At 37.9% G+C, this 24,887-nt stretch overlaps 1 protein-coding gene across 3 annotated transcripts in view; it reads right to left on the reverse strand.

Annotated features, from left to right (window-relative positions):
* Nucleotides 1-1,651: 1,651 nt before the first annotated feature.
* GLRX3 (glutaredoxin 3) overlaps nt 1,652-24,887 on the reverse strand; it is a 34,142-nt gene continuing 10,906 nt past the window's right edge. For 2 of the 3 annotated variants that reach the window (XM_073354032.1, XM_073354035.1), the window contains exons 3-11: nt 22,372-22,446; nt 21,474-21,675; nt 11,824-11,996; nt 11,656-11,717; nt 7,545-7,602; nt 5,182-5,234; nt 3,442-3,481; nt 3,238-3,330; nt 1,652-1,922 (exon numbers count right to left, since the gene is read on the reverse strand). In XM_073354032.1, coding sequence (XP_073210133.1) covers nt 1,872-1,922; nt 3,238-3,330; nt 3,442-3,481; nt 5,182-5,234; nt 7,545-7,602; nt 11,656-11,717; nt 11,824-11,996; nt 21,474-21,675; nt 22,372-22,446 — 807 coding nt within the window. In that variant the 3' untranslated portion in view covers nt 1,652-1,871. The remainder of the gene's footprint in view (nt 1,923-3,237; nt 3,331-3,441; nt 3,482-5,181; nt 5,235-7,544; nt 7,603-11,655; nt 11,718-11,823; nt 11,997-21,473; nt 21,676-22,371; nt 22,447-24,887) is intronic. The other variant, XM_073354033.1, reaches the window with a different exon arrangement.

Below are 24,887 nucleotides of genomic sequence, written 5' to 3' on the forward strand. Positions count from 1 at the left end.
ACCCTATACTAGTAAAAATAACGTAGCATTTTGTAAAATGATGAAATCTTAATATAAAAATTCAATACATCCGTTAAGTCTTTGCAGAAAAATGGGCAAAGACCACCAATATTTTGTGCAGATTATAAGGTACGCAGTTTAATTAAGCTCTGCTGTATTGAATTTTGAAGGAAATACTAATTTTTTAGAAACACTGCAGAATAAATTGAATTTTGTATTTAATCTTGATTTAGTTAAATCCTAATTTGACCACAGGGATAGTACATTTTGGTATAATTTTCTTTAATGAGGTAGGCAATGATTACTAGCAAGAAATACCTAAGAGATTAATTAAAGATTGTTTTCATGACAAGGACATGATTTCCTGTTATGAGATTAAAACTGATTTTTCCAATAATAAATATATTCTATTTTAAAATAATTGCCAAAATAATTCCAATATTATTCATATTTGGATAGAATTAAACAACCACCATTTTAAAGGATTTAATAATGTAAATAAATACTACTTAGATGCAGCAATAAAAATGTAAACCCACAAATGCTGCCAAGTGGTTTAGACTCAAAATTTGCCCACCTTCTAGGTTGTCAAATCAAATAGAGGCCAGGTTGATAGCGACTGAAAGTTACTACCAGAGACCATCCAACTGCCATTAGGTCGCCTATGTGAAATGAGTTGGTGGTCTCACTTCAATTTCTAGAAGCCATCACAAAATTCACACTACCACGGGAGACAACCTTGATAGTTCCAGCAAACTGACAGGACTGAACTGATCCGGATGCTGAATACTTTTTCACTTGAAGAAGGGGCCCTTTCAGGTCAGCACTGAGATACACTGATGATGCAGATGTAAGGACTCTTGCATTGCCTTTGCTGTATTTTTTTCAGTGGACAAACAGAGGATTTATTTTCCAAGACGATTTGTGAGCATTACATGCAGTACTTCTGGTTTAATGGTAAAGCTGTGCTTAGACACATAGGTTAGTTTCCTGGACTTTTTTCCCCTTACGATTGAGGAAAGAAAGTCTTTTGTCCTTGAATGGAAGAATTGAGACCACGGGTCTCCAAAGGTGGATTAAAACAAGAAAATAAAGAGTCCTCTAGGTACAGAGACTTAAGGTAGAAGAACAAGATGAACTGTTGAGAAATATCTCATAGGAAGGAAGTAGCTACTTTATTTCTAACGGCAGCAGCACTGAGGGTACACCAGAATAGCCTTAACTTCAAGTTTACTGGCTTAAATCTCCATCTTCATTTAAATATGTTTAAAGCAAAAACCAGGATTAACCAGGCTCAAGAACATTGGAAGTTAGCAAACAATTGCTGTAACTGCTAAGACAATGGAGATAAATAATGTACAACTGAAGCTGATTAATAATGACTTCTTAATAGTAGTACTCTGGATAAAGGTTTCGGTACCATTTTTCTTGCTCACCGGACATTAAAAAAACAATTAGAGACACTGACAATAGGTATGCTGCCTGTCACAATATGTGTTCTTCTAATGAGACTTGTATGCCCACAAACTACGTACTGTAAAGGACTAAAATATATCAGATAGGTGAATTGTGGGGTCAGTTTACACTAAACTAAACTGTCTACGTAAAATGAATATACTTATATTTACAAAGAGTGCAATGAAAACAAAAATGTTTAACATTCCATTTTAATTGAAGATGTTGATACAGCTTTGTATTTCTTCTGAAAAATTACTTTAACATAGATCTAGCATGACTTTGTTAAGTATAAAGAGAAAGTCAGAAGCTTTTAATTGCTCCCACTCCATTGCTGATTGCTCCAATGTAATCAATAAATGAATCATTTCTTGCAGTATTTCAGTTCCCACCATTAGCATTCGTGTCCATTTGCATTAATTGTCTCCCTTCAGAATAGATAACAATTCACCATTTTCCTTTAGTTCCTGTAAAGAAATTATAGGATAGTAACTTGGGGCATGTATATTTTGCAATAACCTCTGTCAAATTCAACAGGGATAGTTTTTAGACAAGAAAATGAAACCGTCCACTATTCAGGAGGAGACAGACTAAATAACCCACTAGAGGTCCCTCTCAACCACAAGTAATTTTTGTAATTCTGTATTTAAACAAAGTTTTACAGAACATAAGACACCCAACATGCTACACAAAGGAAAGTAAAAAAATCATGATCCATCAATAGAATTTGTTGAAGTGTAAGACCATGAATTGGTGTAAATTATAATTTAGAAGTACACGTATGCCCTAGTCTGGTTAGTTAACTTCAGTTCAAATTATAAATCATTCAGTTAGTCTGGTTCAGTTAGTGTGAAATGTTTTTCTTAGATGTATACAGAAAATATCTACAAGCAGAATATTTGTGCATATTCAGTCATTTTATAACATATCTTCAAATTACTGTAACATGCATATGTCTGTAGAATACATCACTAAAGCGAGCTCTCAGTAACAGATAATCCAATTCAGCTGTTTATTTTTCAAAAACTACTGCTGAGTAGAACACATTCCAAGTTCTTTGATGCTCAAAATTATACTTATTGATCAATGTACGAGTTAACCCAAAATTGTGGTAAGTAAATAAAATTTTTAAAAATCATCTATATAATTTAAGTAACATCAGCTTATTTTCAGAGCTAAATGAGATGTATCGATTATATCTTCCCAGGAGTTACAATGTGTACTAGCTATAAAACATTCAGAGGAGAATAAACTCAGGAGTATTAGAGGTTTAGAAGACTCTGCCTGCTCTGTTACAAAAATCAAAAACCACAGTAACAAATGCAGATCTATTTTTGTTGCTTCAGGGTCTGTTCAAAATACTACAATAACCTTACTTTTTTTTTTTCAGGAATAAAAGTTTGCTAGAAAAAATGTCTCACCACCTTATTTGAGAAGAGCAATGTCAAAAGTAAAACTAAAAAGAAAATGAAACCTGTAACAATGCACCCACAGGGTAAAAATGGTCTTTACAGTAAAGGTAGCTGACTGCTGTCAAGAAAATACATTTCATTGTTATATCAGAGTATGTGAGCATGCTGGAGATTTAAAAGCTCCTTTCAACCATATGTTGAAATGACAGTCACAGTAAAACCAACCAAGTCATTCAATTTCAAAATCTAAGGCCATTACATAGGAGCTTATGTATATGGCAGTTCTAAAAAATATTTTTTTAGAAGTTCACACTAGAAGAGTCAATTTACATTTTAAACAGGAGTCATCGTCCTCCCTCCCCTGCCTTACCTTAACAATATCCAGCCCTCCAACAAGTTCACCTTTCACGTACAATTGAGGGTATGTTGGCCAGTTTGAATATGTTTTTAATCCTTGCCGCACCTAAGGAAAATAATCTTAACTTTAAGGCTCTTCACAGCAGCTTTAGTAGTGTAGTAGACATAACAGTGACATCTGTGGGGCGGAGGGGACGAGATAAAGTATCAGACTTACCTCTTCGTCCTCTAATATGTCAAATGTCTCAAAATCAACACTATAAAGAAAGATGAAAATGAATTATGCATTTTTGCAACATAATACCCACAAAAACATAACCAATTTATTTGTTTTCACACTACCAGATAGCCACCATCCAAAATATAGGAGACACACACAAGATCTTTATTTATAATCTGTAAGCAAGAGACTGCAGAAAGTCAGCTACTTAAACAGGAGACAAATGACATCTGGTAATTAGCTATTAAATACTCCAAGTGACACATACTTATTTTACAGCTACAACATCTTTTTTAGCATCTATATCAAAATCAAAAGTTAGTATAGACCAAAAAGTATCCATTTTCATTGAAAGACTACTTACACTGACTAGACAGAGTGACATGTTACACAAGAAAAACTGAGTGTGCAAAATAAATGTGATATTCAAGATAATTCAGTTCACCAATACAGTGCTTAAGAATGGAAAAAGTTTTAGACACCAAAATAAACTGTATTATACAGACATGTAATGGTCTCAGGCAAAGTTACTGATCCATAATGGTACACTTATTTTGTTAATAATTCCTTGCACTCTGACTAGAGTTAGTTCATAAACACCAGACAGTTGGCAAATTCTTATGCTCTGATTGGCTGAGGGGGATTGACACGCATTTGTATGAGGTGTTTCTGAACTCTACAAACCTCCATTCTCTGATTGGCTACTACTCACAGTTGATTCAGAGGGCCATAAATATAGTTGATTACCCTTGCTAGTCACACATCTAACCAGAAAAATAATACAATATAATTTTTTTAAATGGAATTATTCAAGGGGGGAAGCTGTTAAGCAATTCTCAAGGGACAAGAAGCAGCTGCAAGGGAAGACGGGAAATCAGACATTAGGCATGGCAAAACACTCAGAATCTGAAGCAGCCATGTTTATTGTGGGCAAAAAGGAATTCTAGAAGAAGTTGCTAATCAGAGTGCAAAGATTTTTGTAGTCAATCAGATTGCAAAGAGGAGAGGATGAGAAAGGAATTCACAGTGCTTCCTGTTAGTTAGCCTAGCTACCACCAAGCTAAGTAGTTACTTTTCATTATTATTTCATTATTATTAAATTAATTAATTAATTAGAAAGTAATGTAACATATAGTGCACTCACTGCATTTAGTAGCCAAATAAATTTAAGTCGGGATAGAAGTTCCATTTTTATTACAATTATCAAATGCCAGCTGCTTTTCCATCTCTCTCAGCAGTGATTATTGAGCTAAATAGTCGGCAACAATTATGGATCTGAATTAGCTAGCAACTATTTGCACTACGCAATGTCTCACGCAGAACAAGAGAATTACATGTCCAGCAGTAATCAGGAGGAGTAATTCACTAATATGATTAGACAGTTAACTTGTTCAACAGACCTTTAAGTGTGCTTAAACTGCCTCCCACATTCCAGCAATCACCACTGGCAGATGTTAATCTTATACTAAATGTACTGTGAACTCAGTCACCACACCAGGCATCTCTCCCTCTTTCAATTTCACTTTCCACTAAAACCTTCTGTTTTTAGGGCATTAATAAGATGCCTCCTTTAAATGTTTATAAATATAATTTTAGGTGAGGGAAAAAGCCATTCGCCCATTAGAATGATTCAATTTACTATTGCTACCTGGCATTTTTCCACCTTGTAAGTTTACTTATAAACACTGCACTTTTATTCATTACAAAGCTGTTATGTTTTAAATAATACCTACATACCCAGTGCTGTTTAGGATTTCTATAATTTGCTTGCTGAATCCACATTTTGCCATCTAAAGTGAGAGAAAAAAAACTTATTAGACTACAACACTATTTTTCTAGTTTTGTGAAGTTTTAAAGTTCTTAAGCCAAGAAAATTCCAACTTCCAGATTCTCATATCACAACCCAATTAATCTATTTTATTTCAAATAAATAACCCCTCTTGATGTTCACTCTGTCTGCTGTCCTCCTTCCACATTCACCTTTTAACAACTACATTACATTTGCTCTGCCAAGTTTAACTTTGCAGAGCAATTTGTCTCTCCCTCACTTGCAAATACTTCTAAAGTGAATGAAAACACTGAGAATCATCTCCCTCATTTCTTCTGTTCTGAGAGCTACTGTTTTGACAGTTTTCCTTAGTGAAGTCATTTTCCACATTCATCCATTTTGGTCTTGAAAACTGGTTACAGCTAGGATGCAGGTTATTTCTTAAGAGTATTCAAAGAGAGCCAAAGCTAAGAAGTTTCCCAAGAAGTACACTACTTTTAGATCCACACATTTAATAAACATGTAAAAAAGAGAAGCTTATTATTCCCCATAATTTTTTCCCTTTACCCATCACTGTCCATTTTGCAAGACAGGCAGCAGTTTTCTGGACTGAGTTGGTAAATTCTGCATCTGTACAAACACTCATTCTCATTTTGAAAGGGAATTATCTATTTTAGCTTATTCCCAGATGGGACCCTGCTCTAATCAGAATCTACACACATTATTTAGTCCAGACTACCTGCCCCTTCTTCAAGATTGACTTTTTTGGCAGCTCAGATACAAAAAACAAAAAAATTGATCTTTAGGCTACAGAGCCTCTCTACACCTGACTGTTTTTAAGGCTAATGAGTTAGCCTCTCCCTTCAGGATTCCAGCACTTCCTAACATGGTGAATCAGCAGAAGTGCCACAATTATGACACAGAGGTCACAGAATCCATGACTTCCATTGACCTCCGTGCCATTTTCTGCCCTGGGGTGGAGCTCCCAGACACCCCACTCTGCCCACCCTCCGCAGATCCCAGCCCCCGCAAGCAGTGTGGAACCCGCCAGAGCTCCCTGCTGCCATGGACAGCAGGACCCCCAGAGCTGCTCAGCCGCTGCGCTGGGGGACCCTGGAACTCCCACTCACCACAGCGGCAGCAGGGGACCCCAGAGCTCCAGCAGCAGCATGTGCTGAGTTTAACCTGCCTCCCCATTTTGTTAAGGATATTTTTAGAGAAAGTCAGGTCAAAGACTTCAGTGAATTTTTGTTTATTGCCCGTGACCTGTCCATGATTTTTACTAAAAATATCCAAGACAGAATCTGAGCCTTAATTATAAGTAATATGGAAATTGAGCTCATAGAAAAAAGAAGAAATTAAATGAAAAAGAGGGAATCATACATGGAAGAGCCTAGTTCCCCACCTGAAACAGAGCTCCCTCTGTACATATATCAAAACTACTGCATAAACATTTCATGAGATCAGATTAAGCGGGGGAGTCATCACCTAGTATCCATCATTCTGATCGACAGTTTACATTTATTTTCACCCATACCGCTGTACCTGCCTCGTTGTTACAGAGAGGCCAGTTTATGTATGTGACACACTAAGAAACAAGCTAAGCTTTTGAGTTAGTCATTTATTACCATTTCAATCCTAATTATTAAAACTTGTCTGTCTTCAGTCATCACATTTATTTTAGTCTGGGTGGATAAAAAATGGCAGTTCAGAAAGACACCATCTCACACATGTAAAGGAAAACAGTAGATCATTTATGGTATGTGTTGCCATAAAATCATCCAGCATCTTTTTTAAGCTATGCGGAAAATTTACATAACCAAAGCAGAGAAACTAAATTGAATAGGACAACAACTCAGCTAGGCCACGAAGGGGAATACCTAAAGAGATGTCTAGGATTAACATGGCATGTAATAATCGAAGGGTAGGCCTCACCTGTGAGAGTCTGGCTACATAAGCAGCAAGAGAGAACTAAGAGTGATCTATTATCTGCTAAACCCAAAACTATCAGCACAGGGACTTTTGGACTAAAACCAAAAGGAGGAGACAATTAGAACACAAACAGTATAAATGATGTAGATGAAGCTGATGAATGTAACTAAAGTTTTAGTGAGATGATTGCATCACCACAGCAATGTGCTCAGCTGAAGTCCTGATACCTGTCAGATAAATTATAGATTGCTTTGTACGGTCTGTAGAAGCAAGTCAGACAGATAACTTCCTGATATCACTCCAATTTCAGTAGCCAAAAAGAAAAGAGGTTCAACAGTCCCTTCCCTGCAGACGTGAGCATCAAAAGAAATTACTATTAAACCATTTTGGAGATCTTTACCTGCTTGTTTCCTTTCATAAACAGCATCACAGAAGCTTTGTTTGTCAGAACTTTAAGTCTAAAATAGAAAAAAATTATATAAAATATCTCAGTTCAATTATTAACCTATACTTTTGATCTACTTCTTCAGTAACATACATATAAGAAAGATAGGAAGATAATTCATAGGTTTAGAAGATATATTTAAAGCTGTATTATAAACAATTGAATTTATTTATATTCCATTCTATTTCATTCTCTCCTTAAGCCACTGTAAACCATGATATTACTTTTAAAGCAATGATTTATTTTTCAGGATTAAATTGCAAATACCTAGATGCATCAAACTTAAGGGGCAAATTCCAAATTGAATTGGAGATACTTTTAATACAATATCCAGAGCTGTGCGTATCTAATCACAGATATAAGACAGACAAGGTGGGTGAGGTAATCTCTTTTATTGGGCCAACTTCTGTTGGTGAGAGAGACAAGCTTTCGAATTTACACAATAATTCTGTCTCTCTGAAAGACCTGAAGAAGAGCTTTGTGTAAACTCGAAAGCTTGTCTCTCACCAGCAGAAGTTGGCTCAATAAAAGATACTACTGCACCCAGCTTGTCTCTCTAGTAGCAGTGTTGGTCCCAGGATAGAACAATCTTGCACAGTTACAGATATGTAATCTCTACATAATATTTCAAGTGCAGAACCTAGCTATTAGTGGTTCAACCTCTTCTCATACATTAGATAAAGTCTTTGCTAGTATTCTATGAAAAGTTATGACAGACATCCAATAGTCAAACCCATTTCAGTTGAGATGGTATTTTAATATTTTTGGTTGCTTACTTGCTCAGAATTTACTGTTCCATAACATTTTTACAGGTTCATAACAACCTTTCCCCAAATTGTCCAACAGGAATTTTGAGGGGTCATATACAGAACACTGAAGTCCCACAACATCTGATAAAATAGGGCATCACATTTTATGAACTTCTAGGAGAGCTGCCAGGTTCTAGAAAATATGCTCCATTTTATTTTTATTTTTAAATTTCCCATTCAGCTTAATTCTTTGCTTGAATGAGTAGAGAGCAGGGGCCACAGGGAGCCAGCTGCAGCTCTATAATCCTCTAAAGGGGTAGAATTTCATTATAGACACATTAGCAAAGAAAGAGTAGCATGGTCAAACACCTAGGTTGCCATTGTTCTGTTGAACTTTCCCTTCTGCATTGATCACAGAAGTCAATTAGCCAGAGATTCACGAGTGAAAAATGTAAAAAGTTTAATTACAGTGTTGTAAAAATACGCTTTGGTTTTCAAGGGAAAACTGGGAAGCTGGAAGACAGCTACGGAAAGCTGAAAATTAAGATGGGCAACAAGCCCAACTGTTTCAAGATGAGTACAATAATATAATTATACACGGATTGGAGTGGATCTAGAACTTCAAGCCTAGCTCTATGAATAGGAGTTCTATGATTGTCCTGGAGTGAACGGACAATTGCCATTTTGCCAGTGTTAAAGTATCAGAATGAGTGAAGATTTTAAATCCTTGTCTTACAGCTCTCGTTGCTTCTTTAGTGAGACATCCACCTGAACCAATCTTAAGTGACTTAATTAAAACATATTTAGATCCTGTATATGCATCCTTTTCAGGGATGGAAGAAGTGACATCTCATATTATGAGCAATGGAGAAAAGAAACAAATTATTTTTGCTGCAAAGACTAAGCAAAGCAGAAAACAAAGCATGAATTGAATGGTACAAATTCAGAATTAATTTCTGAGCTTGCAGGTTGGCACGGGGGAAGGAAAAGACTAGCAAAAGCACCTCTTGCAGAAAAAATTCAATTTGAAAAAGAAAGTGACTCAGAAGGTATAACTCATCACCCAGTAGAACCAGTCAGTTTTGCTAGAGGGGATGGCTCGCTCAGTAGTCTAAACATTAGGTTTCAAATATTGAGTCACCTTGGAGCTAATGGTTCAAATCTCAACAATGCAGGTTAAGCTCTTTATCCTCAAGATAGTCTGAGTTCCATGTAGTTTGCTGTAAAGAGGTGTTTAGGATTTGGGGGGAGTTGTTTGTTTTTTAAAGATTAAAAATAAAAGGTCTGTTCGCTCTGTGCGGATATTTAAGTGCCCGCAAGCAAGGGTTTGTCCTGGTATTACTGAAATATTTCAGTGCTTATTACCCTTATCCATGACAAAACATAGTGCTGTTCATTATCACAGTATTTTGTTATAGTTTCTGTAGTCTACTGAAGTTTATGTTACTGTGTATTTTCCTACCAATATTTTCAAGTACTTCTACTTGTTACATACACACACCGTAGTACAAAATATAGCCCTTATCCTGTAATCAGATATAGAGGGGTCAGACACTATAATACAGCATAAGACTAAACCTGAATATATTCAACTGCAGAATCAAGGCCAAAATGAGTAACTAAAACTTGAAAAAACCTATTGCATTATCATATTATTTGAATAGTATGAGTATTAAGCACAAAGAGTAAATTAAAGGGTATGCACTCATCTAACTTTTGCATTTTCTGACTTGTAAATATTTAACTGTGTAGTCTAAAAGTGCTTTATTGTAATATAGGTTTCAGGGTAGCAGCCATGTTAGTCTGTATTCGCAAAAAGAAAAGGAGTACTTGTGGCATCTTCGAGACTAACCAATTTATTTGAGCATAAGCTTTCGTGAACTACAGGTCACTTCATGGGATGCATCCAATGAAGTGAGCTGTAGCTCACGAAAGCTTATGCTCAAATAAATTGGTTAGTCTCCAAGGTGCCACAAGTACTCCTTTTCTTATTGTAATACAGTAGACCTTCAGAGTTATGAAAACCAAAGTTATGAACTGACCAGTCCAGCACACATCTCATTTGGAACCAGAAGTATGCAATCAGGCAACAGCAGAGACAAGAAAAAGCAAATACAGTACAATATTGTGTTAAACAAACTACTAAAAAAAATAAAGGAAAAATTTAAAAAAGATTTGACAAGATAAGGAAACTACTTCTGTGCTTGTTCATTTCAATTAAGATCATTAAAAGCAGCATTTTCTTCTGCATGGTAAAGTTTCAGAGCTGTATTAAGTCAATGTTCAGTTGTAAACTTTTGAAAGAACCATAACGTTTTGTTCAGCATTACAAACATTTCAGAGTTATGAACAACCTCCATTCCTGGGATGTTCATAACTCTGAGATTCTATTGTAGTTTGCATAATATGTTATTTCCCAAGTGTGGTTTACCAATGCTTCGGTGGGAGTGGGGATCAGACACTTCCAGAGCTTTATAGATACCCAGTGTCGCCAGCCTCAGACTATGAGTAGGTATTTGTGTGTCAATATTTGCCTTCAGAGAATAGCTGTAACTTGATAATTCAGCTTCCTCTTTAGTGTTTTAATCGTGTGATACATATAAGATGAGAAACAAATTCCCACTACTTGCTAGCTATTGCTATAAAATAGGAAGATGCTTTACATATTTAGAGCTTATGATTTGTTTGGTTACCAGGCTTGGCTTAGCTGACCAGCCAAATTTAAACAGAGCACATGCTCAAAATGGGAAGACTCAAGAGGCCAGACTAGCTTCTAGATACTAGGTGTGCCTTGGGAGATTAAAAACCCACAATGCATCACTAAAAAGTACATAATGTCAACAAAGGAGACAACCGTTGGAACTGAAAAGTGGGGAGCGGGGCTACATAATTATACCATATTGACACCATAGTAATCAAATCTATACCCAATCAGACTCAAAAAACTTTAAAAAGTTACTTGTAGAATTACAACGTTTTCTATAAAAGGATTTACCTATGTTTTCCTTCTTAAAAAACTAGTTGTTATTCAAGAAAGGAGACTGGAGGAAATCTATGTGCCCTATTTTAAATGTAATAAAACTTGTAGTCTAAGTAAATCCTATCAAAACAGCATACCCAAATGTTTACTTCTATATATGATCACCCATGTTATCTACAACTGAAGAGGTAACTAAAAGATTCAATTACTTCAAATGAAAGACTGCAGCATTACAGTAATTTACTTTTTAAGTGCTGATGTATTTCTGAGAGTCAGAATATGGATGTTGCCTCTAAACTATAACACACTGCTAAAATAAAGATATAATGCATCATACTTGTCTTCCAATTTGTGTGTCTTGGGACAAATTGTGTCCAGCTCTCCAGAAGCCTCCAGTTCCTGAAAAATAGGTGTTCACATTTAGAAAGAGATGGTTATATACACACACACACTTTTAAAAATATGCAAAATATTAAAAAAAAATGCAGATTTCTCAATTTCTAACCTTAACAATATCCAGTCCACCTATAAGCTCTCCAGCTACATATAACTGTGGATAAGTAGGCCAATTAGAGTATGTTTTCAGTCCTTGACGTACTTCTTCATCAGAAAATATATCGAAACTGCTAAACAGAATGTTATGTTTGTTAAGAATCTCCACCATTTGTCTGCTGAAACCTGGATATAAAGAGGATATCAATTAGGAGGTGATTACTTTAAATTATATCTATTTTTAAATAAAATGTTCTCGTGGCTTTATGAAAATGTATTTGGTTAAAAAACGTACTACAGATCTTCCAGACAATAACCGCTCCCTACAATGTTCTATGGTGTTTCTTCGTCTTATTTTAGAGTATTAACATGATAAAATAGGCAATGAATAAAAATGGTTTTATTACTGCAATTATTAAACCTCAAAGTATCTAGACAGTACGTATGTCTGAAGTCTGCCTGCATAAACAATTGCATTCAGTAACTTTAGTGTACTACATTTTGGTAGAACGTCTTATGGTTAAACTTCAAAGAAATCTATTTCCCTAGTCTGTGACTTGTCTAGTCCTCCTCCTTCCTTCTGCATCCAAAAGGAAAGATACTCTTTGCCCTTCTCCACATCTTCTGCTCCCCCTTCTCTTTTCCCCCCTCACCTTGTATTCCTGCAGCTCTTCTTGTTTTCTCCCTCCAGCTACTACCAGTCTCCCCCAAACACCAAAATAAAATAGTTGAAACTGACTGACTGAAGAGCATGAAAACTGCTATTCAAGCCTACTGGGTGGCAGTAGTTTGAGTTTTAAAATGGCTTTTTTTCTGGCTCCATTTCAGCTGCCACAGCGTTGACACTGTTTTCCCTCCCACATCACAACAACTTGAGGGTTTTTTAAGTATTTACATTCATAAGCGTACATATTCTATTGTACTTGTCACACTTTTTATTAGGTACTATGAAGTCATGCACTTTTCTTCTGATACTTTCTCATTAGCACATTAAGTACTGGACATTAAATGTATAAAATGGGTTTTTACACCCTATTATGAGTCTGTTTTACAAAAAATGTTTCTTTTCATAATTTGTGTTCTAAGAAAATATACAATAATGAATGTATCCCAGTCTTCACACACACTAACTTTTTACAATTCTGTTCACAAAATTTAACATTCTTTACGCATAATAAACCATTCTTTACACTAAAAAAGGGACACAAGCTAAAGATCATTTTAAAAAAATCTTCTGTCATAACCACCATCATTCTAGATTATTAAAACTGAAAAGTAAATTTTAAACATTTTCACTATTTAGACTTTTTTTTTACATTTCTATAATAAATGGAACAAAAGGAATTCTTAAATAAAAATAACCAGACTGCCACATAAAAATAACTATTTGATTTCAACTTGCAAAATCACCTATTAATTTTTTAAATATGGATTTGCATTACAGTTTTCTACAAGTTTGCATGATCTGCACTTTGTTGAGATGAGGTACTGATATGTATATGTATGACATCTAAGTGTTAAGTTCATGTACAGCCTGAAGTAAAAACATGGATTCTGAAATTTCTCATTCATCTGGGAGTTCATTAGTAAACAGCTAAAGGGTGATTGCTGATGGTTATTCTGTTACCAATACATTAACTCATTTCTATTGAACAAGGCTGACAAAAAGCTTCATTTTAGCTATAGGCAATTACATGCAGACTAGAAAGATTGATTGGTTGTGTTTCATTTTTAAGGGTTAAGTAAAAGAATGGAAATGTTATGCTTAGGGGGATAAAGTACCAATACAGACTTACTTTCATAACAAAAGATTTAGGTAGAATTTCTGAAAAAGACACCATACATGTAATACAAAGAATTAAAGTGTGATCAAAATGTAAGTGTGTATCCAGACAGCCATAAATACCACTATATACTTTATACTGTTAATGAGAATAAATAAAATTGTAATAGCCATGAAACAAGCAAACCAATGCACTCACAGCCCAAAAATCTCCTGAAACAAGATTACATGTGTAGCAACAAGATACAACAGCCAGTGAACACATGGCCAAGGGAACAGACTTCACTCAGCACTATACTGGAGTTGTCTCTCTCAATGAAGTAATGATTAATTACAAAAAAAAAAAAAAAAAAAAGATTCCATATCCCACCATAGGAGAGGGTTCCACACCAGTAGCCAAGTGCACTCATCTACCAATTCAAATCTGTTGTGTCTATCAAAATAGAGTTTGTTCACAACTATATTCATCCTTAGATAACCACATGGAGCATCCTGTAATTATTTTACATTCTTTTTACTTATCTAATGCCATTGTCATAACAGACCAGTTTTATCTTTGACAATTTAGCCTTTTTAATATGGTAAGCTCTCTTCTCATTAAAAGGTATGCATATTTTAATAACTCTGCCAGCGCCAGCATACTATAGATTTTTCTCTCCAAGCAACACCACATTCTATCTTAAGTATCTTATCTGCAGAATTGGACTAACTACTAAATTAACCTCTCTTCAATCTAAGTTACAAACTCAGGCAATCCTATATACAACTGCAAATTTTCACTGATAATCTATGTTTTAATACATAAATCTGTACTATGTAAGTAAACAGAGCTCACTGTGTATTTTTCATAGAATGTGTGACAGTAGTAAAGTACAAAATCTGTGCAAGTTTGAAAAATATTGTATGATATTACAGTGCATGGTTGTATAATTAGAGATTTTATGCAAAAGCACCAAAGAGCCAAAACTGTGTGCGTAACTTTGATTTAGGCTTTTCCTGTTTTTTTGAGCACTTAACTATGCAATCTCAATGATCACTTAATCTTACGTTTAAACTTGGTTCAGTCCCCTCTGTGAAATAACGAACCTCTGCCTCTGCCCACATACACATTCAGTACACTTCATTATGTTGTTAAAATTAGCCTCACATACATGTACAGATATAGCCTTTACAAGTTCAGCATGCAATTTGCAAAAGCTCATGCCTAGCTTCCTGTTTTGATACAGGGGTGTTCTTATAAAAATTTCAAAGTTTCACGAAGTTCTCAAAGCAGAAGGGTTAAAGTGAAAACTTTTACTTAACCTACACTACAGTGGTAACTGTCTCTGACACTACTATTATGAAAACTAAGACATTTCACTGTCATATTGAGTATATGCAAATTAAATACAAAAACACTAAGAAATTGAGATTTTTTTTTTAAAAAAACACACAAACAAAAAAACAGTCCTAATCTATATTCTCCCATCAGAGTGAATTAAAACAAATGTATTTACTCTAAATTAAATACATTTTTCTCTATAAAAAAGCCTATTTAAAGTTACATTTGAAATGACAACCTATGGTAAAACCTAAACTATGGTTGCCACCCATCCAAGTTTTTCTAGGGCAATCCAGTTTTTGGCATCTATGTCCAAGTGTTTTAAAGAAAGTTTAAAATAATGTTTTAAAGGAAGTCAAACCACGGAATTGGTGGAAGTCACTGCCTAAGCACCTGGAACCAGAGTTTGTTCAAACTTCTGATTGCAGTAGCTTCCTCTGCAGGCATTGAGAATATTTTCTTCATTTCAATTTATTCAACTAGTTCAGTCCAATGACTAGTTCATTTGAAACTGGGAAACAGATTGAGAGCTGAGAAAGCAGGAAAGCTTGGCTTCCTCTTTCAAGCTATGAATAAAAAAGGAGGTGTGAGAAGATGACAATTTCTAGTCCGAAATTTCGAACAACATGGCAATCAGAAACAATTAGGTTCAATACACTAACTAAAGATAATAGTTTCTTTGATTAAGAAATGTATGGATAAACTTTTTTGTTCTTCTGTATCCAGCACATTTAAGGTAGTTTTATTTAACGAATAAACTTAAAAGTGCTGTTTGTATATTTAATTGTATTCCAAATTCCATCCAAATGGTGTTCTACACAAACGACATATAATAAAGAAATATCATTTGCCATTTTCTAACATAATAAAAAATGTAAAAACTAAAAATCTGAATAAGTATGTTAAGCTACATAGTTGCTTAAATAAATATCTACAGATATAGTAGATGCTCTGGTTAGCAAAAAGAAGTACCAAATTTAGTGTAAAGGCTACAGATGGTTGCAGATCAACATTTGAATGGTTACTAACCAACGAGAATAAACTTTTCCTTTGGAAAATAAAAAGTACAAATTCAAACCAAAATTAAAATCATTTATTTAAATCAAGGATTCTTTCTTGCTGATTTAAATTACAATTAAAATCTGTGATATAAATCACTGATTTAAATCAATTCACCCTGTCTCCCATTCACTGTAAGTAACATACTTGAGAAAACCAAACTGTATTACAAATGTTTTGCAAAGCAAAAACCACATATTATAGCCAAGGTAAGAAGTTTATGAGTGACAGAAATAAGATTATTGGGAAATAATATGCTATTTGGGATAAAGACACAGGTGCTTAAAACTATCTCAATTCTTTATTGCATATGAAATATGTGTGATGCGTGTGCAAATACTTATGTATGGGCTTGTTTTGTTCACGGTAGGATTTTAAGGTGCACACATAGTTGTACAGTTAACGTATGTGGGGTGGGGTGGGGGTGTTGAATGTTCAGTTTGTTACTTGTTAAACCATTTCTACCTTAACCCATAGGTGCTGGAACTAGGGGTGCTGGCTTAAAGTGGTTTCCATTATATATTGGGTTTACAGTTTTAGTCTATGGCTCAGCATCCTCACTATAAAAACTGTTCCAGCATCCCTGCCATTATGATCTTGTGAGACTTATTAATCTATTAAAATGTAGCAGCATTATAGGAGTTAATAAGGAAAAAGACATCAGATCAGATGTTCGTATTGCATGAACCATCTCTCCGCCCATTTACAGGATCCTGCAGACCACTTAATCAACCATTCATAATCCTGTAACATTCCCACAGCACTCAACAGTTGTTCATATGTAAAAGTAACTTTTTAATTATTTTCTTTTAATTCAATTAGCAGTTGGAGGTGGAGCCAATACCATGTGACCAACCAGCTCTTCACATACAACCAAGCGATCCATAGACAGAATCTGAAAACAGCTTTATGAAATCATGGAGTCTCTCCCTGCCAATGCAGGATTGTTCCTTATAGTACACATTATGTAGTGTTTTGTCTGGTCTTTTTTAAAATCCCAAACAATGGTACTTTCCACCATTACTTTCCTTTTAAGATTGTTTCACAGCCCAATACATTTCATTGGCAAAAAGTTCTTCTTCCTACTCAGATTAAGTTATTTTAATTCCATCACATCACTCCCATTTACTGCACTCAACTACTCTGGTTAATCTTCAGAATACACGGACTTCCTTCCTTCCCCCATCCACAAGTCATTGCTTAGGCAAGATATACATATTTAGCTCTTTAAAATCCTTCTTCAAAAAGGCTCTTGGTCAGTTGTGTTGCTCTTTTCCTAAATCCCTCCGATCTATCACCATCAGGCCAGTTCCAAAGTTCACTGAAGTTGATGGAAAGTATTCCACTGACTTTAGCAAGCTTTGGATCAGACCCATGGTGACTAGAAATGAAAGTACTATTCCAGCTATTATACCACAACTATACCAAGAGGTTCTAGTAACTCCCTGTCCCAGGACACGATGCCTATGTTTGCAGTCCAAAATAGCTTTTTGTAGTTATACATATTGCAAACTCAAATCACTACCACTCCCTCCCACTGAACTTGTGTGTTTTGAATAGCTTTCACCTTCCTTTCCCTCTCTTCTATCCCAGTGTAGTACTGAAGCTTGCATTGTTCCTATTTAATTCTTGTTTTTTATGTACTTGCCATTTTCAGTTTCTCTATGTCCTGTTGTACTTTTCCCTCCATTTTTACTATTTACTCAACTCTTCTCAATTTGGCTTCTTTCATGAATCTCATCAATATGCTCTTATCCTGATCACTAAAGAAGATAGCAATTAAGTATGGTCATCACTTTGGTACCTCATTAGATACCTTTCTCAAACACTGACCCTTCCCTGTTACTTATTGCCTTTTGTTTCCAGTCAGTCAGTTACCCATTTTTCAATCCACATGGGTTCTTATCCAAACTAATTTAATTTTTAAATTATAATTTTGAGGAATTGTATCAAAGTCAGTTTGATTTTTAAACTCATTATATAAATATATACGATTTTATTTAAATTAGAGAAGAGCTAAATTAAAAAAATTTAAAATTAAATTTATATTTTACGATAACCTAGGTTAAGGCCTGAATTTACTATAATCTATTAATATTATTTTCATTTAATTACAATTATTTTAACAGTACATGTTTGCTGCCACGTTTTCAAGAAAGTCAAATCACTGAACTGGTGGAAGTCACTGCCTAAGCACCTGGAACGAGTGTGTGTTGAAGTGCTAAACTGGTTTTTGACAGTAGTAACCTCTTCTGCAGGTACAGAGAATACATTTTTTTCAGTTTATTCAGCTACTTCAATTCAATGACTACTTCACTCAAAGTTAAGAAATCAACTGGGAGTTCAAATAAATAAATAAAGGCAGGACAGCTTGTTTTCTTCCTCTGATCTACAGACAAAAAATGAGGTCGGAGAGGATGAGACCTACTAGTTCTAAAATCTTGAAAAGTATAACGATCAGAAACAATCAGTTCAATATACTAAACAGAAATACTTCCTTTGTTTAATAAATCAGTGAGTTTTAAATGAAAAATGTGTTTTGGTAAACTTTTTAATTGTATGCTGATAAGAAAAAACAAAGTAATTGTTTTTAAGTAACTTAAAAAAAAAACTTGAAAATGCTATTTGTGTTTTAATGTGCCTGAATGTCTCTCCAAACAGAGCAAGCGAAATCACTAGTAAAACCTTCAACATCCAGTAAATAACAAATGCATCATTCACCATTTTCTACCATACTAAAAATGTAAAAATTAAGAATCTGAATAAATGTAAGTTAGGCTATATAACGGTTTAAATAAATACATATAAATTAGCGTATCCTCCTATCAGCAAAAAGAAGCACCATATTTAGCATAAAGGATATATTTAGCTGTAAATCAACATGTTTTAAATGGTTACCAACCAATGAGACTCAAACTTGCTTTAGGAAAATAACTAAAAAATACAAATGCAAACCAAAATTAAAATCAATTATTTCAATCACGGTTTCCTGCTGGCTGATTTAAATCCCAATTCCAATCAATTACTTAAATCATTTTGATTCAAAGCAATCCCCTCCAAACAAAGTATTTTACCATAGGCAGCAGGTGGAGCTCCCCCCCCGGGGAGGCTCGTCCCCAGCTCTGCCGCTTCCCCCAATGCTCTCCCCACAGCCAGACGGAGCCCTGAGACTCCCCCTCCTCGCCTACCCCCCACCACCTGAAGTCAGAACCACAAGCCCTCCTCCGCGCCTGGAGGAGCCCTGGGCTGGCCAAAGCCGCAAGCCTCTCCCCGCCCAGAGGAGCCCCGGCCAGGCTGGCCAAAGCCCTGAGCCGAGCCTCCCCCTGCCCAGAGGAGCCCATAGCTAGCCGCAGCCGCGCCTCCCTTCCCCGGACCCAACCCACCCAGGGGAAAAGCGTCTGTAGAAGACGCTTTTGATATGTCCCATGCAGGTTCCGTGGCGGCTGAGGCGGCAGTTTGTGCTACCTCAGCCACAGCAGAACCTGCAGGGGGCATAATAAAAGCAAAAACTTCGCCGCCAAACCCTACAACTGGGGGTCCAGCGACCACAGCAGTACCTATTATACCCGCTGTTCATGTGTTTTACTAATATCCAGATATTATGGCTGGGATTTACTAACGAGTCTACAAGGCATAGGCGCCCATCTCCCACTGAAACTCATCGCTTCCAACTTCTGTATTCCCTCATTAATTTTGTAATTCTATCAAAAAAGAGCAATAGTACTTGTCTTGCAAGATTAATTCCTTATAAATTCAGGCTATTGCTCAAAGTTGTCTCCTAGATGTTTACTGAGGTCTTATTCTTAATATTTATTCTATTGTTTTACTATAAACAGAAGACATACGGAACATTAATTTACAGCAGTGGTCACCAACAAGTTGATCGCGATCTCCGGCTGCTAAAAGTCTGGCGGTGCAGACTCCCTGGCTGCCCTGGTCCCACACCACTCCTGGAAGCAGTCAGCATGCCCCAGTGGCCCCAAGGGGGGTGGCGGGGGGTGGTCTCCGCACACTGCTCCAGCCTGCAAGCACCACCCCCGCAGCTCCCATTGGCTAGGAACGGAGAACTGTGGCCAATGGGAGCTGTGGAGGCGGTACCTGGAGAGAGGGGCAGCACACAGGGGCACGTTGCTTCACCCCTCCCAGGAGAGGCATGGGGCCAGGGAAGCCAGGAAGCCTGCCTTAGCCCCACTGCGCCGCCAACCGGGAGCCACCTGCGGTAAGTACCACCCAGCAGGAGTCCACACTCCAGCCTTGAGCCTCCTCCTGGAGCCAGCACCCCATATCCCCTCCTGCACTCCAAGCCCCTGCCCCAGCCCTGAGCCCCCTCCCAGAGCCAACACTCTGCCCCCGCCCGGAGCCACCTCCTGCACCCAAACTCTGTCCCAGAACTTGCACCCCTCACCCCTTCCTGCACACCAATCCCCTGCCCCAGGCTCAGACCGGAGCCTCCTCCCATACTTCAAACCCCTCGGCCCCAGCCCAGAGCCCGAACCCCAACCCACTGCCCCAGGCCAGGGAAAGTGAGTGAAGGTGGGGGAGAGGGAATGCAGTGAGTAGGGTGGGGCTTCGGGGAAGGGGCAGAGTAGATCTTGGGTTGCACATAAATTCAGAAAGTGATCTTGTGCATAAAAAGGCTGGAGACCACAGATTTACTGACTCACTCTTGTTGAAAACTGGCACCATGTTGTTTTACTTGAGCCTGTTACCTCCCCTAGCTGACCACAATTTGTCAGCTATAAATGTCAGTAGCCCAATAAGGTTGTAACCCCACACTTTTGATACTCCAGAAATCATGTTATCAGCACTTGCTTTTTTTAGCTTTATGTTCTAATTTTCCCCTCCTTACAATTTGAGATGCAGGGTTTGGACACAGGAGATGGTGAACAGTAGACGGTCTTGTGGTTAACACACTGGACTGACTCAGGAAATCTGGGTCCTCTTCCAAGCTCTGCTACAGATGCATGTGACTTTGGGCAAGTTGCTTAGTCTTTCTATCCCTCTGTTCCCTATCTGGAGTAACGGAATAATAATACTATCTAACTTCATGGGGGGACTGTGAAAATAAATTAGTGTTTTGAGGCGCTCAGATACTTTAATGCAATGGTCCACAAACTGTGGAGGTGTGCCCCCCCCAGGGTGCAGAGGAACGTTAGGGGAGGCACGGTGGGACTCAGGTCAGTTCTCGTGGGGGATGGTGAGGGAGCGCAACCCAGCCCTGCTCTACCCGCAGCTCTGCTCCAGCTCCGCCTCCCAGCCCCGCCCCCAGCCTCAGCCCTCTGACTCCCTTCTGCATCTCCCCTCTGTCCTCCCCTCCCAGAGCTGCGGTCCTGGTTTGGGGGAGGGTGTCACGGACAGGGGTAAAGGGGCCATGACCCCAAAAAGTCTGGGGACCTCTGCTTTAATGATACATGCCACAAACAAACCTATAAATAAATCCTGCAACCAATCCCTACATAAACAAGCCCTGTTACATTAAATAAAATTTCAGGGTCCTTACCACAACGAGGCTCCTGGGGAGATCCTTTTATAAACACCATGCAGGGTGCAGTATTGGTCAATTTCTTTAGACGTACGTTGAGGTCCTCTTTTGCATTATCATTAGGGCCAGCTGAAATAGTACTGCTAGATGCATGGCGCTGGACTTTTTTGGTAAGCTCTGGGGCATGGGCACCATCTAATCTGTCAATTTTCTGAGAATTCTAAATAAACCAAGAGAGTAGCTCAGTTAAGAAGTATTAACTAAAAGCGGTCTTTTAAACTACTAAAAATTGGCAGTTTTAATGTATTCCATCACTACATATTATAGGTTTTCAGATAAGCAGGCACAATGGGTTAGCATACTGACCCTTTACCTCTTTAATCCCAGCAAAATTCTAAAACTGAAACTAGTCTGTTGGCCATAGCATTGTCTGTACCAAATAGACTTCTTAAAGCTTGTTATAAACAAAAAAAAAAATATTAACAAACAGAACCAAACATGCTATTTCTACTAGATAATCACCTTTTAATTGTTCAGAAGCATTCCACTGAATAATTCAAACAGAAAAGTGAATGAATTGTGAACCTCACTAAACCAAGCCTAACACGATACAAGAGAAGAGTGTTTTGTATCTCGGGTATTGTAAAGCCATATATGAATTCCAAGGCATTTCAAGGAGGTTCTGAAATATTAAAACTGGCCATTCTTGTGCCCAGTAAAAAAAAAAAAAAAAAAACACACTCATACACGAGACACACAGACTGTTAACAGCTTCTACGTTAAGTCAACACTAAGAAAAGGGACTTCTGTTCTATTTTTAGCACTGAAAAAAAGAGTAGAATGAACATTTACTAGTACTGAACTGCTGAACTTGACAGACATTCATGTGAGTGATATGCAACCCATTTTCTCTTACCTTAAAAAACAAGAATGTTGGAACAGAACTAATCTCATATTTTTCAGACACTTCAGGCACAGCTTCAGCTTCCAGCTTAAAAGTCAGAGAAAACATGGTTTTATTTTCATAATTTTCTTTAAGTTTTGATTGTGCATGTCAATCCTTTTTTACTGTTCTTCTCAGCATTTTATGTTTAAAAAGGAGTTTGATGCAAAAGTTTGTAAGACATTTGCATTTAAATGAGACTCAGTGGGCTGGCATGTCATCCAGTGAGCCTGCACAGTGTCAAAACAGGTTCAGGGGTTTTTATTTTGTTGCACATTTCAAAAGATGCCTAGAGGCTGTGAATAAAATTTTTGGTGCACTAGTGACCTAGTAAATTTTCAATCATATGCAGCTACTACTATATTGAAATCCATAAATCATTGACCCCAGTTATGTCATGATTACAGTGCTTATTTTCTGCCCACAGCAATTCTTGCTGTTTGCTCTATTGACTAATTTCAAGAGGCAGTACATCATGACTGACATTTGCAGCCTTCTGCAAATTATGAAGCAAAAAGGAGTATTTCTTCAATAAACTATTGATGTCTGCTAAATTTTACTTTTAACTCTTGCAAGACTGCTGGATTCTAAGTAGAAAGCTTATTAGACTATTGGTCCAGAAGCTTGGTTATCATTAAAATGCATATTTGAAATTCCAGAAGATAATTTTTTAGCAGACAAATATAAATCTTTTTATTAACCATATCTGCTGCGTGCATTCTGTCTCAGCTGCTGACTTCAGTGACAAAGTTATTTTTGGGTTGTTTTTTGTTTGTTTATTGTAATAAATGTTGATTTCCTGTTAGCTCTGAAGACATTAAGTGGAAAAATAAAGGTATAAATAAGGTGGTAAAATAGTGAATATAAATACATTTCAAGGACTAGTAAACAGAAACCTTGTGATCCCATTTACAGGTGCACAAAGCCTTGCCAACTACTCTTTCTGCGAACTGTACACTGGGGCTTTATCAACAGCAACTGGAAAACCATTCAGGGTTGCTGATTTCTTGGTCAGAAAATTAACATTTTTAGAAAATGTAATAATTGGCTATTCAGTTTCTGGCTCTCTCCATATAGTTTGAACATTGAACATTTTAGCGTTATTTGTAAAAGTAGATTTTGGTTTGTTACACCCATAAGGCTTTTAATCTTGTTACAACTTTGAATGCAAGACAAATAATTTTACACCTGCTCAACATCCTGTTAGTTAGGGCTAGGGAATCTCCAGCCCGCTGCCTAATTTATCTGGCCCATGGCAAGTCTCTGTACCATGGGCCGGAAGCCCTGAGCCTCAAGCTCCCCCCCAACCCCCTCCCATGGGGCTGGTGCCGCAAGCACTGGATTGTCCCGCTGTGGGGGAAGCTAGGGTTGCCAAGCTGTTAAAAGTCTGGTCGGCTCTGCGCAGCTCCCGGAAGCAGCCGGCATGTCCCTACAGCCCCTAGACGCAGGTGTGATCAGGGAAGCTCCATGCACCACCTCCGCAGCTCCCACTGGCTAGGAACAGCGGCCAGTAGGAATTGCAGATGCGGGCAATGCACAACCATGCAGAGCCTCCTGGCTGCACCTCCGTCTAGGGGTTGGAGTTACTGAATGCTTCCAGGAACAGCATGGAGCCAGGGCAGGCAGGGAGACTGCTTTAGCCCCAGTGCGCCCCTGATGGGGAGCCACCTGAGGTAAGTGCTGCCTGGCCAGAGCCTGCATCCTGAACCCCCTGCCCCAGATCGGAACACCCTCCCGCACCCTAACTCCCTCCCAGACCCTGCACCCCCATCCAGACCCAAACCCCCGCCCACACCCTAACTCCCTCCCAGACCCCGCACCCCAACCCCTTGCCCCAGTCCTGAACCTGCTCCTGCACTCTAAACCCACTGATCCCAGCCAGAAGCCCCCTCCTGCACCCCAAACCCCTCATCCTCAGCCCCACCCCAAAGTCCACACCCCCAGCTGGAGCCCTCACCCCTTCCCACACCTCAACCTCTTGCCCCAGCTCAGAGCCCCCTCCTACAACCTTATCCCCTCATTTCTGGCCCCAATCCGGAGCCTAGGTGAAGCCCCAAGCCTCAGCGCCCCTCCACAGGGCTGAAGCTGCAAGCACTGGCTCGCCCCGCTGCAGGGGGAAGCCCCAAGCCTCCTCCCCACCACAGGGCTGTGTGTGTCCCCATGACTGATTTTTTTTTGTGGGTCAATGGCCCCTAATAGAAAAAAAGGTTCCCCACCCCTGCTGTTCCCCACCAAAAAAATGAAGGTTCCAGAGAAGGATCAACGATCTTCTCTCTCTCAACATGGGCCTGATCCAAAGCCCATTGAAATCAATGGAAGTCTTCAGTGGACTTTGGATCAGGCCCCATAAATTTCTCTTGCTCTCAAGTTAATTCTTGTCAGGTTTGATCCTTCACCAAAACAAGCAGTCATTATGCACTCGGTGATATGAGCATTGTCATCAAGTAGCCATTCAAAATTTCCTTCTCTCAAACATACTTCTAAAGATT

This window comes from Lepidochelys kempii, chromosome 7, assembly GCF_965140265.1.
Source record: "Lepidochelys kempii isolate rLepKem1 chromosome 7, rLepKem1.hap2, whole genome shotgun sequence".
Lineage (NCBI taxonomy): Eukaryota > Metazoa > Chordata > Testudines > Cheloniidae > Lepidochelys > Lepidochelys kempii.